This window comes from Petaurus breviceps, unplaced genomic scaffold (genome assembly GCF_028583685.1).
Source record: "Petaurus breviceps papuanus isolate PSGF00001 unplaced genomic scaffold, PetGlider_PUasm1.0 175, whole genome shotgun sequence".
NCBI classification, from domain to species: domain Eukaryota; kingdom Metazoa; phylum Chordata; class Mammalia; order Diprotodontia; family Petauridae; genus Petaurus; species Petaurus breviceps.
This window is the reverse complement of record NW_027185764.1, coordinates 63,023,524-63,039,841: the sequence shown is the minus strand read 5'-3', so window position 1 is coordinate 63,039,841 and position 16,318 is coordinate 63,023,524. Positions and strand designations below refer to the sequence as shown.

The 16,318-nt window shown below is 37.4% G+C and overlaps 1 protein-coding gene across 1 annotated transcript in view; it reads left to right on the top strand.

Moving 5' to 3' along the window:
- FBXO10 (F-box protein 10) overlaps positions 1-16,318 on the top strand; it is a 97,689-nt gene that overhangs the window by 43,671 nt on the left and 37,700 nt on the right. The window contains exons 4-5 of the mRNA XM_069085263.1: positions 6,587-6,736; positions 9,902-10,038. Coding sequence (XP_068941364.1) covers positions 6,587-6,736; positions 9,902-10,038 — 287 coding nt within the window. The remainder of the gene's footprint in view (positions 1-6,586; positions 6,737-9,901; positions 10,039-16,318) is intronic.

Here is a 16,318-nt window from a genome sequence, read left to right as displayed (position 1 = left end):
ATATGATTTGAGGAGTTATTAGGAGATGCCCACCCTCACCCCAATAACTACTCAGGGACCTCTGTGTCTGAAATTCTACCCCAAAGGATTGGTTGTATTTGTTAACCTTTGGTCTTTCTGGGAATCCTCTGTTAGAATTCAGGTAATCCTTGTGTAAATATCGTATCAAGTCAAACCAGATCCTTATTAAAACAATGGGATGCAGAAGGACTGATGAGTAAGATATACTTAGCCTACTTCATAGTTTTGGCTAAATCAGGCTCAGCTCTTTGAAATTGTAAAATCCAAGAATTTCTGTTCCCATTATGCCTTGAAGCTAAATAAAGGCCCGCCAGATTGAAATAAAGGTTTGAGATAGTTATCCTCATTATTTAAGACAGGTATGGAATGACAGAATTTAGGGAGTAGGAAGAGAAGGTGAGAAACATCATTTGAAGCATCATCTTGGATATCCTATTGAAAAGAGTTTTCTCCCATAGTGGAAATAGTAATGGTTCTAGAGTCAGAAAATCTGCATTCAAATACTCCCTCTGCTCTTTACTACCTGTATAATCTTGCATTAGTCACTTAAGTTTCCTGGGACTCAGTTTACTCATCTGTAAAATGACCCAGTCGTACTAGATTACCTCTGAGGTCCCCTCCAGCTGTGGCTCTGTGATTCTCCTAACCCATATATGTTTGTCAGAAATTAAAGTTACCTGCCTTGTTTGTCCATATACTTTATTTAGTGAAACAAATAGAACTTTAGGAAAGCATTCAGGGCTTCATGTTTGGATTTGACCTTTTGAAGAGACCTGATTGAGACCTCTCTCAGTGCCTTTGGCACAGACTTGGAGGCTGTCCTTTCTCCTCTGTGTAAATCAACTTCTGTTTCTGTAAGATGGAGTTTTTTTAGAACTGTATTTTTCTCATAGGGTTATTGTAAGGACAAGTAATAGTATGAGAAAGTCTTTTAGTGACTTGACAACAGAGGTCAGTGTTGATATCTGGGCCTTTCCTGGACCTGCTCATGTTGGAGCTGTACTTTGTATTAAAACTGTACCACCTCTGCAGTTCATACATGGTACAGCTATAATATGGGCAGCCATTAAAAGGTAGGGGGCTCAGTCTCCCACCTGTCATGGTCAGGGATGAAGAGAATACATTTTGAATCCCTGATGATAGTTTTCACTCTTTTGTTTGGCCTTTCCTTATCTTAATCCAGTCCACTATTGCCATGGTACAATAATGGATGAGGTCTTAAATGCCATAGGGACAGGTTTTGCATTCTGATTACCATTTGCCCTCTGTGTGAGTGAGGGCAGTGGTAAATGACTATGAGGAAAATGAGGAAGATCTTGGTCGACAGATTCATCATTTAATTAAGGAATTGAATGAATCACCTCTACAGTAAGAAAGCAAAGGAGATATAATTTAATTTTTCTTCTGATACGTGTTGTTCACTAAAATGGGACTATGCAAAAGCAATTAGCAAGCTACCTCCAATCACTCATGATTTTAACAGTTTACTTGACTGGAAAGAAATGAAATACCAGGGGGCCCGGGTGGGCTTCATGTGGTAGAGGAAAGAGCCCTATACTTGGAGTTCAGAGACCTTTGGCTTTAGATCTAGTTGTGATTCTGTGTACTCTTCAGCAAATCACTTTTCTAATCTGAGCCTCACTTTTCTCAGTCTTAAAATTCACATAACACCACTTGTCCTCTTAGCCCTGCCAGTTGTGGAATCAGATGAGAACATAACAGTGACAGATCTTTGATCACTATAAAGTATGATTCAAATATAAGGAATTATTGTTATTAGTGTTAGCATTCTTGTCACTAATTTAACAGTGGTCGTGGTAATGTGGTGTTGTTTAATTGAAAAGGAAAACTAGCTAGTCTCTGACCCTGACCTTGGGTAGGCAAAACCACTCTTTCTTAGGTCTTCCCTTCAGGCTTTTTCCTTCATCACCCCCATCCATTCTGTTCCCTATGAAGGGGGCCCAGGATGGGACTCTTTAAGCCTTCCCTGGAGAGTCAGTGGAGGAGAGGATTTGCCACAGACTACTACCTCGGAGAAGGTTTCCTCCTACCTGAACTTACCAAACCTCCCACCATGCATTTGGCTCACTTCGTTTCTAAATATGAGTCCAGATTCAGTCAATCTTTTCCTTGATTTGGGGAGCTATAATGATAGATACCACTAAAAATCCTTTTTGTCCATCTCAAGCCCCCAGCTGTTGATCTCAACCACAGAAAAATTTTCCCTTCTTTTCTTTCTTTGTACCCCAGGGTGACCTTAGTTTCTAGTTTAGTTTTACTTTTTCTCTGAGGAAACACACATACACACAATGACTATATCTTAGAAAAGCATTCTCAACGTGTGGGGATCCACAAAGTCAAAACTATTTTATAATAACACTAAGGTGTCTTAATTTCTAATATGATAAAAAAATATAGTTATAACCATCATCAACAAAGGCTCTTTGGAGAAGAGGCTCAATAATTTTTCAGAGTGTAAAGGGGTCCTGAGAACAAAAAGTTTGGAAACTGCTTTTTTAGAGAAACTGATTTCTTTTTGAGAACATTTAGCAAATACAGAAAGCAAACAGATTATAGAAGTGAGAAATGGGTTATGTGAGAGGTGTGTGTGTGTACATACAGACACACATACACATGATTAAACTCAAGAGTCAGAGTGAATTTCGACCCCTAGGGAGGTAAGAGTTGCACTATTTGTAGTTATGCCAACTGGGGCCAGCTGTAGTCTCTTTCTATCTCCCATCTCCTTTCCTTCTCATGGGGCACACAGGGTCCCATCCTCCTACCCCTATTCCCTCCCCACTTAACCCCTCCCACCGCCAAAAAAACTGGCCTCACTGGAATTTCTTCCTGTGTCCTAATAGCAGTACTTCCTACAACCACCCTTCACTGTGCTTGCATTTTTTTCTGATGGCCATCCCCTCCTGGTACACTTCTGCCCATTCCCTCTCCCTTACGAAGAGAAAGAAGGGGTCTAGCTTTGTCAGTTTCATAGTTGTCCAAGGCTGAAACAGATATGCATTTGTGAATCCCCAGTTATTATAAGAATTATTTTTATTTTTTTTTGTATTATGAGAATTTTTTTAAACCAGCCATTAAGTAATATCCATTTTTAGTTTGCTTCCTGGAGAATGAATTAACTTTAATTAAAATTTTTCCCCAAACATAGACTCTGTTTAACCAGGAATTGACTGAATAAGTGAAGAAATGAGCAGGACCCATCTTAATGTGTCAAGTAAAAACCATAGAATGCCAGAGGAATTTATTTCAGACCCTGAGCAGCACCTAAGTTTGGAGTATCCCTGGAGCCCAGTTACCATAACATAACAGGAGCATTAGCAAATTCCCCACGCTCTTAAACCACAGTGTGAATATTGTGTAGAACGAAAAGCTTTATCTTTTGTCTCCATCTCTGTGCAATTGAATTTCACCAAGTCTGTTGTTTACCGCATTCTGAAGATTGCTTGGGAGAAAAGACCTAGCCAAGTCTTTGAGAAATGAATTTGTCTCCTGTCAGAAGTAAAATTTGTCTAGTTCTTTGCCTAAAAATTTAGTCCAAGTTGTTTCCAGAATTGTGAATGAACAATATCGTTTATGCCAAATAGAACTCAGTCAAATGTCTCTTTAACTTATGCAAAGTTAATTAGACTCTCAGCATGGTTTCATTCTTTTTTAACAAGCTCTTGTGCTCACAATTTGTTCTTTTACTTGAAATGTTATTATTTTCCTCCTATGATCTTTGTGGTTTACCTTATTTGCAAAGCCTCCTGATTTGACTGACATATTTAATAGGCAATCCTTGAACCTTTCAGGAAAAATTGAGGTTTAAGGGGTAAGCTAGATAGAAAAACCTTGAAAATCCCCAGAGGACATCTCTCAGGCCCAACAAAGTGCTTTGGACATTTGAGTGAACCACACTCCTCCAACCTGAGTTTATTTGCAGAGAAATTGAGCTGATAATGAAATAGATAGTAGATAGAAGAGATTATTTGGAATGTTAGGCTGTGTGACCCTGGGAAAGTCACTTAACCTCCCTCAGGCTCAGATTCCTTGTCTATAAATTGGGATTGATTATAGCATCTAGTTCACAGGGTTATTATGATGATCAAAAGAGATAATATACCTTATTGTAAACCTTAAAAGAGCAATGTAAATGCTAGCTAGCTAGATGGGTAATTAGCTAGCTAGTAATAGGAGAATGGCCTGAAATGGGCCATTTAGAAAGGAGAATTAAGGGTTAGATATGTATTTTTTTTTTAAAGCAATTGGGGTTAAGTAACTTGCCCAAGGTTACACGGCCAGTTTTTTTTGTGTGGGTGTTAAGTATCTGAGACTGGAACCGATCTCGGGTCCTCTCGACTCTGGGGCCTGTGCTTTTACTCACTGCGCCACCTAGCCACCCCTGGGTTAGATATTTAATACTGACAATAATAATAGCCTTTCTTTTTCAAGAACTTGCTTCTTTGGGCAACAGTGGACCCATGTTTATCTTGCTGACTTAATCTGAAATGTTGGGTTTTTTTCCCTCAAATGAACATGATTTCCCTAAAGGAACACCAAATAAAGACAAATTTAAAACTGGGAAGTTCAAATAACATTACTGGGAGAAATTCTAAATGATCAGGAAAGATTTTAATGTTTGAGTTTTAATATTTCTCATTAAATGAAGAGGACTCAGGCCCTATCCCTGAGAGAACAGTTTACAAGGTTCTTGTCCTTTGTCCTTCGTTCTGGAAGAGGACCATGACATCAGAGAGATGATGCCATAACATGCAAGTGAACTGGATTTAAGTGAGGGAGGCCTGTGCCAAGTCACCAGTGTCTATGCCAATGTTTCTCCTCAAGTTTAGCAGGCTAAGGATTAGGATGAGACCAACTGTTATCATCAGCTGCCTATTCAAGACCTGCTTCCAGGTCATTCCAAACATCCTGGTGAGGAGAGGCCACTTGAAAGAGGTGGCATTGATGCCTCAAAGGAGCTAGGCATTCCAAGAAATGAGAGAAAGAGCATTCCAGACCTGGGGTCAGCTCGTACAAAGGTGCAGAGATGAGGAATGGGAGATGTCATGTATGATGGACGCAAGTTGATTACATTGCCTGGAGCTTAGGGTGTGTGAAGGGGAGTAATGTAGAATAAACCTGGAAAAACAGATGGGAGCCAGATTGTGAGGGCCTTGAAATTGCAAACAGAAGCTTGTATTTTGTCCTAAAGGCAGTAGAGCTGTTGGCTCCCATGTCATCCAAGCCTTATGACTAGTCAGGCAACCTTGTCAAAGGAAGAGTGGGCGCCTGTGATAGTGACATTTCTTCCTAGCACTGGGTCATCCCATATGGATTCTAGGATGGTTTGGAGCTGAGTAAGAGGCACAAAAGGGTGGGGATGGGAATACATAGTAGTGGAAGGGCAGATGACAAGGTCCTTGAAATAGCTGGGAGTGGGGAGATGAAGCTTAACCTGGGACTGGATAATTATAGAGGCTCAAGTTGATTAAAAAAATTTTTTCCTCCAATGATGGACAGGGCAGAACTGCCATAAAGAAATTCGAGTAGCCAAAAAGTAAGTCACATACTAGCCTTATGACCCTGAGCAAGTCAATTAACCCTGTTTACCTCAGTTTCCTCATTTGTAAAATGAGCTGGAGAAGAAAATGGCGAACGATTCCAGTATCTTTGCCAAGAAAACCCCAAATGGGGTCATGAAGAGTTAGGGCATGATTGAACAACAACAAAAATTATTAGGATAGAATTGAAATCACCATTCCATTTGTATTCAACCCATATTTCAGTGCTGGTTTCCCAAAATGATATAGCAGTGGCAAAGGGACTCCAAATAAATTATTGCCTTCCTGAACATCTCCATATCGAATGTGCCAGTGAATATTGCTGATGTTGGTCACTATTTTGTGGGTGTGGCTTCCAGTTTTCTACAGTGCACAGGTGAACACTGTTTTGTTTTATTTTGTTTTGTTTTTGAGGCTGCAGCCATTGTTTTTAAGAGCCCTTTGCTTCTGGCTTCATTTCAGTGCCCTTGCTGAGAAAATCCCTCCCTATCCCTCCCCCCATTTTCTTTCTAGCTATGTGATAGCTACTCTTTTCATCTCCATTGGGTCCTATCAGTTCACAGCTAGGCTGCATGATTTGAAGTTGTGATTTTTTTAAATGGTTGCTTGGTTTTGTTTTTTAAATAATATTTCCATGTATCTATAAATGTAGAGTAAACATTAAACTCTGATCCAATTTTCTTCAAGAAATTGACAAGAGGGTGATAAGGAAGCCATAATTCTGAGTAGAAGAATGAGAGTGGGGTGGAGTGGGGAAATAAGCTTTTGTTTGGAAGGTAGGGCCAGATTATTTAAATAGACATGTGTGTGTATACACATACATATATTATGCCTACATACACATGTGTATACATATTACTTAAACAGAAGCATTAAAAGAAAAGAATTGAAAAAAATTCAGATACATGTCAACTGGTAAGGAACAGACTAGACTTTTCATTGCATTATGCATTTTAGAGCTTTATAACCAAACAATGAAGAATTCTTTTTTCTTTCTGGTTTAGATCATCATGCTAAAGAATGACATTTACCATTGCAAAGCATCAGGAATATTTTTGCGCCTGGAAGCAGGAGGCTTGATTGCTGACAATAACATTTACTCCAATTCTGAGGCTGGTGTGGATATCCGAAAGGGAGCCAACCCATTCATACTGGTATTACTCCATTTACTCTTCTTTTTTAAAAACTTGACTACCAGACTTTTCTAGTTTCTGCTAACATTTAAAAATTACTTTTGTTAATTTGTTCAGTCTTCCCTCTGTTTCATGACTCATTCTTTGGCTCTGTTCATTCTCTCTATCTCTCAAACACACATGCTAGCGTGTGTGCACACGCACACACACACAGAATTTACTCGTCTTTTCTTCTCCTTCTGCTTTTGTTGCTTTCTTTTCTAACTCTTCATCCTATTTGACTTTTTCTCCTTCCTACTCCATCTTATATTTTTCTTCAATCATTTTTTTTCTTTATTTTAGTTGCAGGACATTCATTCATTCAGTAAACATTTAAGTACCTATTGGTGAAAGAACAATTCCTTACCTGTAAGAACACTTAAGACTTTATAGAGACAGATCAATAATTGAAGTAAAAAGTTAATGTTATAGAAAATTACATTTAGAATTTTAGTTCTGCCTTAAGATCATTTGTTGCATAGGCATTTTGAAACTAGAGTAAATTTGGTTTTATACTAATATGAGTAATAGCTAGTAAGTCAGCAACATTTATTAAGTACCTACTATGTGCGGGGGACTATGCTAAGTGCTGGGGATATAAAGAAAGACAGAAATAGTTCCTGTCCTCAAGATCCAACAGGGGAGACAACATGCAAACAAACAAACAGCTATGTACAAACACCATATAAACAGGACAAATTGGAATTAGTCTTAGAAGGAAAGTGCCAGCATTATAGGAGATCAGATAAGACTTCTTGCAGAAGGTTGGATTTTAGCTGGGACTTGAAGGAAGCCAGGGAAGCCTGGAGGTGGAAATGAGGAGGGTGAACATTCCAGACATGAGCGATAGCCAACAAAAATACACAGAGGAGAAGGGAACTGGAGTACCTTGTGCAAGGAGCAGCAAAGAGGCCAGAGTCACTGGATAAAAGAATTTATGGAAAGGAATCAAGTATAACAAGACTTAAGGGTAGGAAAAGGCCAGGTTATGAGGGCTTAAAAAGCCAAACAGAAACATTATTTCTTTGAACTTCAAACTTGTTCCGTCTTAGCTATAAAATATTCTCCAGAATTCTCTGGAAGCAGCAGTTCTCAGGACATATTTACTGAAACTAGGGGGAAAAATTAAGCCCTCCTTGTTTTCTTTAAGGCACCAAGTAAACAATTAAAAACCTGTATTTCTGTTGCCTTTAACCATGAAACTGTTTTATAGATTGAAAGAAATGTCACTATATTCTATTCCAGGATCCAGAGGAGGACAATAATGAGGTAAAATGATGGGTTAGATTCCTTTAACCTGTAGGAAAATGCTCTTCTCTGATAGGACAAACCAGGACTGTTGATTTTTATGTCTGAGTAATATTTAAGAGTTCTGGGAATCTCAGTAAGAATCAAAACTGTCATTCCAAATGAGAAGAAAGCTTCCGGGTTACAGGTAGCAAGAGGATTAATTTCTGAAATAAGAGCTTTTACTTTTAAAACTGTTGTTTAAGAAGTTTTCCCACCTTCACTGAAAGAAAAATAAGTGCTATGTCTTTTTGTGGACAGAGAAGAATGTTGCTAAGGTTGGCTTGTGGTGTCTACAGTTTCTGTCCAGATTACAGAAAGGGACTAGAAATGGAAATGCCAGTAGTCACAGTGGTTAACATTGATTTCTTGTTACCCACATCAATAGAAAACCCTGCGAAGAAATTATACAATTATCCCCAGTTTATGGACAAAGAAACTGATGCATTCAGAGGTTAAAAATCTATGTCACACAGTGAAGTAGAAGTTTCCCTCATATTTCTATATTATATTATTTGTTGGGAGACATCTTATTTGGACTTTTCTTCATCAGAATTGTGTAATATTATATCCACAACTAGTTTTATTTAGTATTTCGGTGCTGTAAAGCATCATATTTGAACTTTTCACACATGATCCTTATTTAGGGAACTTGGGACAGGAGGCTATCTCAGGGTAGCATTTCAGGGATGGGACATAGTTTGCTAGCATATCTTTTTTTTTTTCTAGTTCAATGGAAAACATGAAAGTTATTATTAGTGAGGAAGCAAAGGTCATATGCTTCCTTGGAAGAAATTGCTTTGGTCTATGTAATACTGGTTCTGCTTTAAATCAGCCACCCTGCTTCTGCCTACAGTTCAGGGTTCACTTTTACCAGCCTATGAAGCATCATCTATTAAACAAGATAAGTGTGTTTTATCCTCTTTAAGTGGTACATTGGGATCCTGAAAGACCAACAAAAAACTTTTTAAAATTGCCTTTCTTTTCTTTTAATACATATTTTTTAACACTATGAACCATCTTGAGACATGGTAGACAGAATACATTTGGAGTCTAGAAGGTCTGAGTTCAAATCTTGCCACCGACATTTAACTATCCATATTACCCTGGGCAAGCCCCTTAACCTCTCTCAGCCTCAGTTTCCTCATCTGTAAAATGGGGATAATAAGGACATCTAATAGGGTTCTTGTAAGGAACAAATAAGGTAAGATAAGTAAAGTGCTTTGCACACCTTAGAGTGCCATGCAAATGCTGTTATTGTTAGAGTGCCATGCAAATGCTGTTATTGTTATTGTTACTATTTGGCCCTCATAAATGACATTAGAGGAGTGGCTAGGTGGCACAGCGAATAGAGCACCAGCCCTGGAGTCAGGAGGACCTGAGTTCAAATCCAACCTCAGACACTTAACACAAAAACTAGCCATGTGACCTTGGGCAAGTCCCTTAACCCCAATTGCCCTCCCTTCCCCCCTCCAAAAAGAAAAAAAAATGACATTAGAGAGAAATGTCAGCCAGCCTTTTAGATTAGCATAATGTTAAAAAATATGTCTTTATTAGATTATTCAAATTGACATCCTCCTTTTCTAGTATGAGTGGAAGGTGAAGAATCTATAATTAGACAAGCAGTCTACCATTAGACAAGCATGGCCAAATTATTTTCAGTAGCTGAGCCAAAGAAAGGAAAGCATGTGGTCCATTATCATGGTTTTGTGTGTTTTAAATCCCAAACAAAATGAAATTATTTTCTTTCTTCATGAAAAAAAACCCAAGCTATTTTTGTCATCCGTCACTCACTGTCATGACTGATATTTCTTCTGTTTTGCCTTTTATTCTTTTTGTATGTGCATAAAAATTCTGCAGTGTAATAGGATACACAGTGGCCTTCGTTCAGGCATTGTCGTCCTTGGCAACGGAAAAGGCATCATCCGTAGCAATCAAATATATGGAAATAAAGAAGCTGGCATTTACATTTTGTATAATGGAAATCCCATTGTGAGGTATGTTTATTCAGCCTCCTCACTCCTCTTCTCTCCTGCCTTATGTCTTCTACATCTGCTTTTCCTGTGGCCTCTACTCCCCTTCCCACCATGTACACCATGTATTTTGAGTTTCATGCTTGATGTTTTCACAAGTTAAACATCTTCCACAGTTGAAAAATACCCAGGTAGCTACCTTACACAAGCATAATAGATTCTCTTTTCTCCCTTTATTGATTTAGTTCCAATAAAATTATCATAGTATGACAGGAAAACGAATGATCACAGGTTGTATCCCTAACAAACTAAAGTACAAACTGTTTTGTTAAAACAAAACTAATTTCTAAAACTATCTTTAAATTAAACCCTTGACTATATACTTGAGAGTTGTGACTCATGTTCACACAGTTCTAACTGCATTGACACGAATATTATGGTCTATGAAACACCCACATTAGTACATTTTAATAAATTGTTACCAAGAACATTTGGCCTTTCATATGTGGGGGAGGAAGGTTCCAACAAAGCATGCTGTGACAGTTTCATTTTGGAGTGAGAGGGAGGTTTTCAAAAAATTTTATGCTTATTTTTTATTTTTTATGCTTTATTATTTTTTAGTTCTCATGACATCCCATTAATCAGAGCCATAGGCTTTGATTTAGCCTTTAGGATATATGGAGAACTAAATTATCAAACACTGGGTAGATTTAAACTGAGGAATTATCTTTGAGCTCCTGAAAAATAGAAAATTTACATTAAAAATTCTTTTGCATTTCTGTTGTATTTGTAGACATGTAAAAAGCTTACCAGGAATGGGCTAAATATACCAAGTGCCTTGACAAGATTGTTTCACAGAGTTGAAGCCTGAGTAGATGAGAAGAGGCAGTGGGGGAAGAAGGATTAGGGAAGAAGGGGCAAGTAAGACTTGGGATTACTCTGCCCCCAAACTCCTGATAGAATTTTTCAAACTTCAGAGTGAGACTGGAACTACAAATCCTATTTTTTCATTCAAGAAGTTAAGGCTGAGCTCTCAAAAAGCACATAGATATATGTTACTTAATAACCCTCCACCACCAAAAAAAATTATTACTTTTGCAGTTTTATACTTCAAGAATCTAGAGATGGTGAGCTGAGTTGGTTAGACTAGTGATCATCAGTTTTCAGACTCTAGAGGTTACCTAATCCAGACTTCGACCTATAAACCTGTGGTCTGTGAGGATCTTGTAGATAATTTGAAAGAAAAGTGTTTTATTAGTGTTTATAGTTTGGTAAAGTCCATTATCATTGATTATTCGTTATATCAAATGAAGACTGATATTATTTAATGATCATCATTTTTTCCACCAATTTTGTCAAGGCTCTTTTCAGTAGCAGGCCAAAGAGGATGGAGTAGGTGGGTCTTGAGGACTTTGGCCCGTTGAAATGGTCCATAGACTGAAAAAGTTTGAGATTTACTTGGGTAGAGCATTGTCTGATGTGAACAGAGTTGAAGAGTTGATCCTTGTGTGACTTTTAAATACAGTTTTATACAGAAAAAAATAGTGTTTCACAGACCATGACCCCCAACACCCAATGTGTCACTTTGTAAGTATATGTCTTTGCTCACTAGTGGTGCTTGGTGAAAGAGTTTCATTGGGTCAACACTACTAAAAAACATATCTTCCTCTAACTGAAGTTTAGTAGGAACAACAATATATACAAAGTAGAACACATAACCATTTTACATAGAAGGTTTTGAGTTCTGTCAGAGGAAAAGCAAAATGGTATCAAATACATCGCATCACGCTGAATTGTCTTTCTGCTCCAAAATGACTGCAATTAGTCTATTTTCTTTTTTAAATAAGTTTTTATTAATATCCTTTGGAGCAAAAAAAAAAATTAAAAAAGAGGTGACTAGGTGGCGCAGTGAATAGAGCACTGGCCCTGGAGTTAAGAGGACCTGAGTTCAAGTCCAGCCTTAGACATTTAACACACACACACACACACACACACACACACACACACACAAAACACTAGCCGTGTGACCTTGGGCAAGTCACTTAACCCCAATTGACCTCCAAAAAGCAAAAAAAAAATTTTAATAAAAAAATATCTTTTGGGGTCTTTTTATATTATTATAGTTATCCCCACTATCCGTCTCCCTCCCACTACCAGTCATTCCTTATAACATATAGTATTTTTAAAAAGGAAAAAAAATAAGCACAACATTGAAAAGATACAAAAACATATGCAATGTGGAACGCCTATAGACATACTACCTTCATGAATAAGTGGCTTAGGGATGTCCCCTCATATCTCTTTATTCAAGTTATGCTTGATCTTTATAATTTTGTTACATTTATTTATGATTTTTTTGCTATGTGTTTTTTTTTCCATTTGTAATGTATGTTTACTGGGTATATCATTTTCTTGGTTCTGCTCACTTCACTCAGCATTAAATCATATAATAAAGTGGATGGTACCACTCCCTATGGGGCACTGGAACAATCCAGGAATGGGGGTGGTAGTAGCCTTGGGTGCAGTTGTGGGGTGCTGAATAAGGGGACAATGGAAGCATAAGGAAAGAAGAGAAGAGAAGAAAATTTTGGAAAACTGTATATGTTTCATCTGTTATATTAACAGAATTAAAGTTGTAGTGATTACATTATTTTCCAAATCAACACACAAAATGCAAATTATAACCCATAAGTGGTCAAGTCCACCAACAGGTCTTAACAAGCAAGTGTTGGCAGACAAGTGTGTCATCCATGTTGGGAAGTCCATCATACATCCACTGTAATGACTTGTTTACAATATGATACCATATGGTTATATGACACAATATTGCATCATCAAAATTTCAATGCGGGAAAAAACCCACATATTTACAATAAATTATTAAATTTAGGACGTGTCATTGTAAAATATATATATATATACATATATAGTTTTAAAGTGATCCAAATTTCCTAAAAAAAAAAAACCCAAACAAAAAAAGTTAAAGGGTTGAAGAAAGTAGATTTCCAGGGGTTGCTGAGTAATTTTTTTTTAAAGGGGGCAGTAAGCCAAAGAAGTTTGGGAACCTCTGATATAGATCTTTCTATGTTTCTTTGTAGGATTTAATCTGTTTTCAAGAAAATTTCCAGTCAACTCATCAGGTCACATAATTCATCATATCTCAGTTAATTCAGATATTTTTGACTGGATTATTTAGGTAATTGTGGGTGTATTTGGCATTAAATATAGATAAAAGTATCATAAACATTATTTTGAGATTTGATGGCATCTTTATGGCTAAGGTTTTGCTACATGGAGTATGTCCATGGCATTAATATGTCCCCCAGTCAATCCTTTTCCATACCCTACCCATTGCTACCATAAATTTCCATTGTTGCAACTCCCCTCTCCTCCTCCCCCAATCTACCCCAAGTAGATGTAGCAGTTTTGCATTTTGGGGAATTGAGTGATTGCCGCTGCCCCTTTCTTGGTCAGGCCATATCCATCCTATATCATGTTTTTATTCACCTTGGTCTTATTCACAAAAGGCTACAAAGTTTAAGATGGATGCATTAGTCCTAGGGTAGGGGTGCTACTACTCATTTGAGGGTGGTGTGGTAGCAACCAGTTACCTTATCCTTTTCAAGGTCCTGAAAGTTGTGCATGCCTTTCTTTGTGGTTGTCTACATGATAATTTGTGATACATCATTCCTCATTGGCATGTCTTTTGAGCTTAAACAAATGGCATTTTTTCATTTTACCACTTTGCTTTATCTTTGTTTTGCGTTGATCTTTAAGGCCTCATTTTTCTTTTCTTTTTCTTTCCCCCCCAACTTAATAAATTGTATTTTTTTCCAATTACATGTAAAGATAGTTTTCAACATTTATTTTTGTAAGATTTTGAGTTTCAATTTTTTCTCCCTCTCTCTTTCCTTCTCCTTCCCCCTCCCTAAGACAGTAAGCAGTCTGATATAGATTATACATGTACAGACATGACTGTACATGTATAATCTATATCAGACATTATTCATGTTATATTCACACATTATTCATGTTGTGAAGGAAGAATCAGAACAAAAGGGAAAAACAATGGAAAAGAAAAAAAACAAAAAAAAGTGAAAATAATAGGCTTCAATCTGCATTCAGACTCTAAAGCTCTTTCTCTGGATATGGATATCATTTTCTTTTTAAAAAATTTTATGTTGATTTTTAGTAACATTTTGAGCTACAAATTTTCTCCCCACCACCCCAGAATAGCGATCCCACTAAATACCCCCTCCCCCAATATGCTCTCTCCTATATCCTTCCCCATTCCCCCCCAACTTTCCAATAGGGCAAGATGGATCTCCATACCCCACAGTGCCTGTATATCTTATTTCCCAGTGCATATAATAATAGTAATAATTTTTTTAAACATTTGATTTTAAAACTGTGATTCCAGATTCTTTCCTTCTTCCTTCTCTACCCATACTTACTGGGAAGATAAGCAGTTCAATATAGGTTGTACATGTGTAGTTATGCAAAACATTTCCATAATGGATATATTGTGAAAGACTGACTATATTTCCCTTCATCCTATCCCACCCCCACTTGTTCTATTTTCTACTTTGACCCTGTCCCTTTTTAAAAGTTTGTGCTTCTAACTACCCTCCCCCCCAATCTGCCCTCCGTTCTATCATCCCCCCTCTTTTTCCCTTAACCCTACTTTCCTGTAGGGTAAGATACCCAATTGAGTGTGTATGTTATTCCCTCCTTAAGCCCAATTCAATGAAAATAAGGTTGACCCATCCCCTTTTGCCTTCCTGTTCTTCCCTCCATTGTAACAGTTTTCCCTTGCCTCTTTTATATGAGATAATTTACTCTATTCTGTCTCTTCCCATCTCCTCTCATTATATTCTTCTCTCACCTCTTAATTTTATTTTTAAAACATCATCCCTTCCTATTCAATTGATCCTGTGCCCTCTGTCTATGTATACCTGTGCACATATATACACACACTCACATATGTATTTATACACCCATATACCCTCCTATATAGACATATGTATATATACATACACACTCACACACACACACATATACACACATACATTCATATTCCCTTCAACTATCCTTATACCGAGAAAATTGTTTTTCCATGTAGGAATGAAAATAGTTCAACTTTGATAAGTTCCTTATGATTTCTTTTCCCTATTTACCTTCTCATGCTTCTCTTGCTTCTTGTATTTGAATGTCAAATTTTCTATTCAACTCTGGTTTTTTCATCAAAAATGCTTGAAAGTCTTCTATTTCATTGAATGACCATATTTTCCCCTGAAACATGATACTCAGTTTTGCTGGGTAGGTGATTCTTGGTTTTAATTCTACCTCCTTTGACCTCCGGAATATCATATTCCAACCCTTTGATCCCTTAATGTAGAAGCTGCTAGATCTTGTGTTATCCTGATTGTGTATCCACAATATTGAAATTTTTTCTTCTTGGCTGCTTGTAACATTACCTCCTTGATCTGGAAATTCTGGAACCTGGCTATAACATTCCTCGTTTTCTTTTTGGGATCTTTTTCAAGAGGTGATCGGTGGACTCTTTCAACATCTATTTTGCCCTCTGGTTCTAAAACATTAGGGCAATTTTCCTTTAGAATTTCTTGAAGGATGATTTCTAGGTTCTTTTTTTCATCATGGCTTTCAGGTAGACCAATAATTTTTAAATTATCTCTCCTGGATCTATTTTCCAGGTCAGTGGTTTTTCTAATGAGATATTTCACATTGCCTTCTATTTTTTATTTGTTTGGATCTGTTTAATAGTATCTTGATTTCTCATAAAGTCATTAGCTTCCATTTGCTCCAGTCTAATTCTGAAGGAATTGTTCTCCTCAGCGAGCTTTTGAAATTCTTTTTCCATCTTGCAAATTTGGCTTTTTACGGCATTCTTCTTCTCAATGGCTTTTTGGGCCTCTTTTGCCATTTGAGTTAGTCTATGAAGTGTTATTTTCTTCAGTCATGTTGTTGACTTTCTTTTCATGATTTTCTTGCATCATTCTCATTTCTCTTCCCAATTTTTCCTCCACTTCTCTTACTTGGTTTTCAAAATCCTCCTTCAGCTCCTCCATTACCTGTAACCAGTTCCTATTTTTCTTGGAAGCTTTTGGTGTAGGAGTTCTGACTTCATTGAGTTCCCCCTGTTCCATGCTTTGATCCTTTTTGTCCCCAAAACAGGAATCTAAAGTTTGACTTCTGTGCTTGCTTTGCTTCCTTTGCTTGCTCATATTTCCACTCAATTACTTGACTTTTGAGCTCTTTGCCACAGTAGAACTCTGCTTCCAGA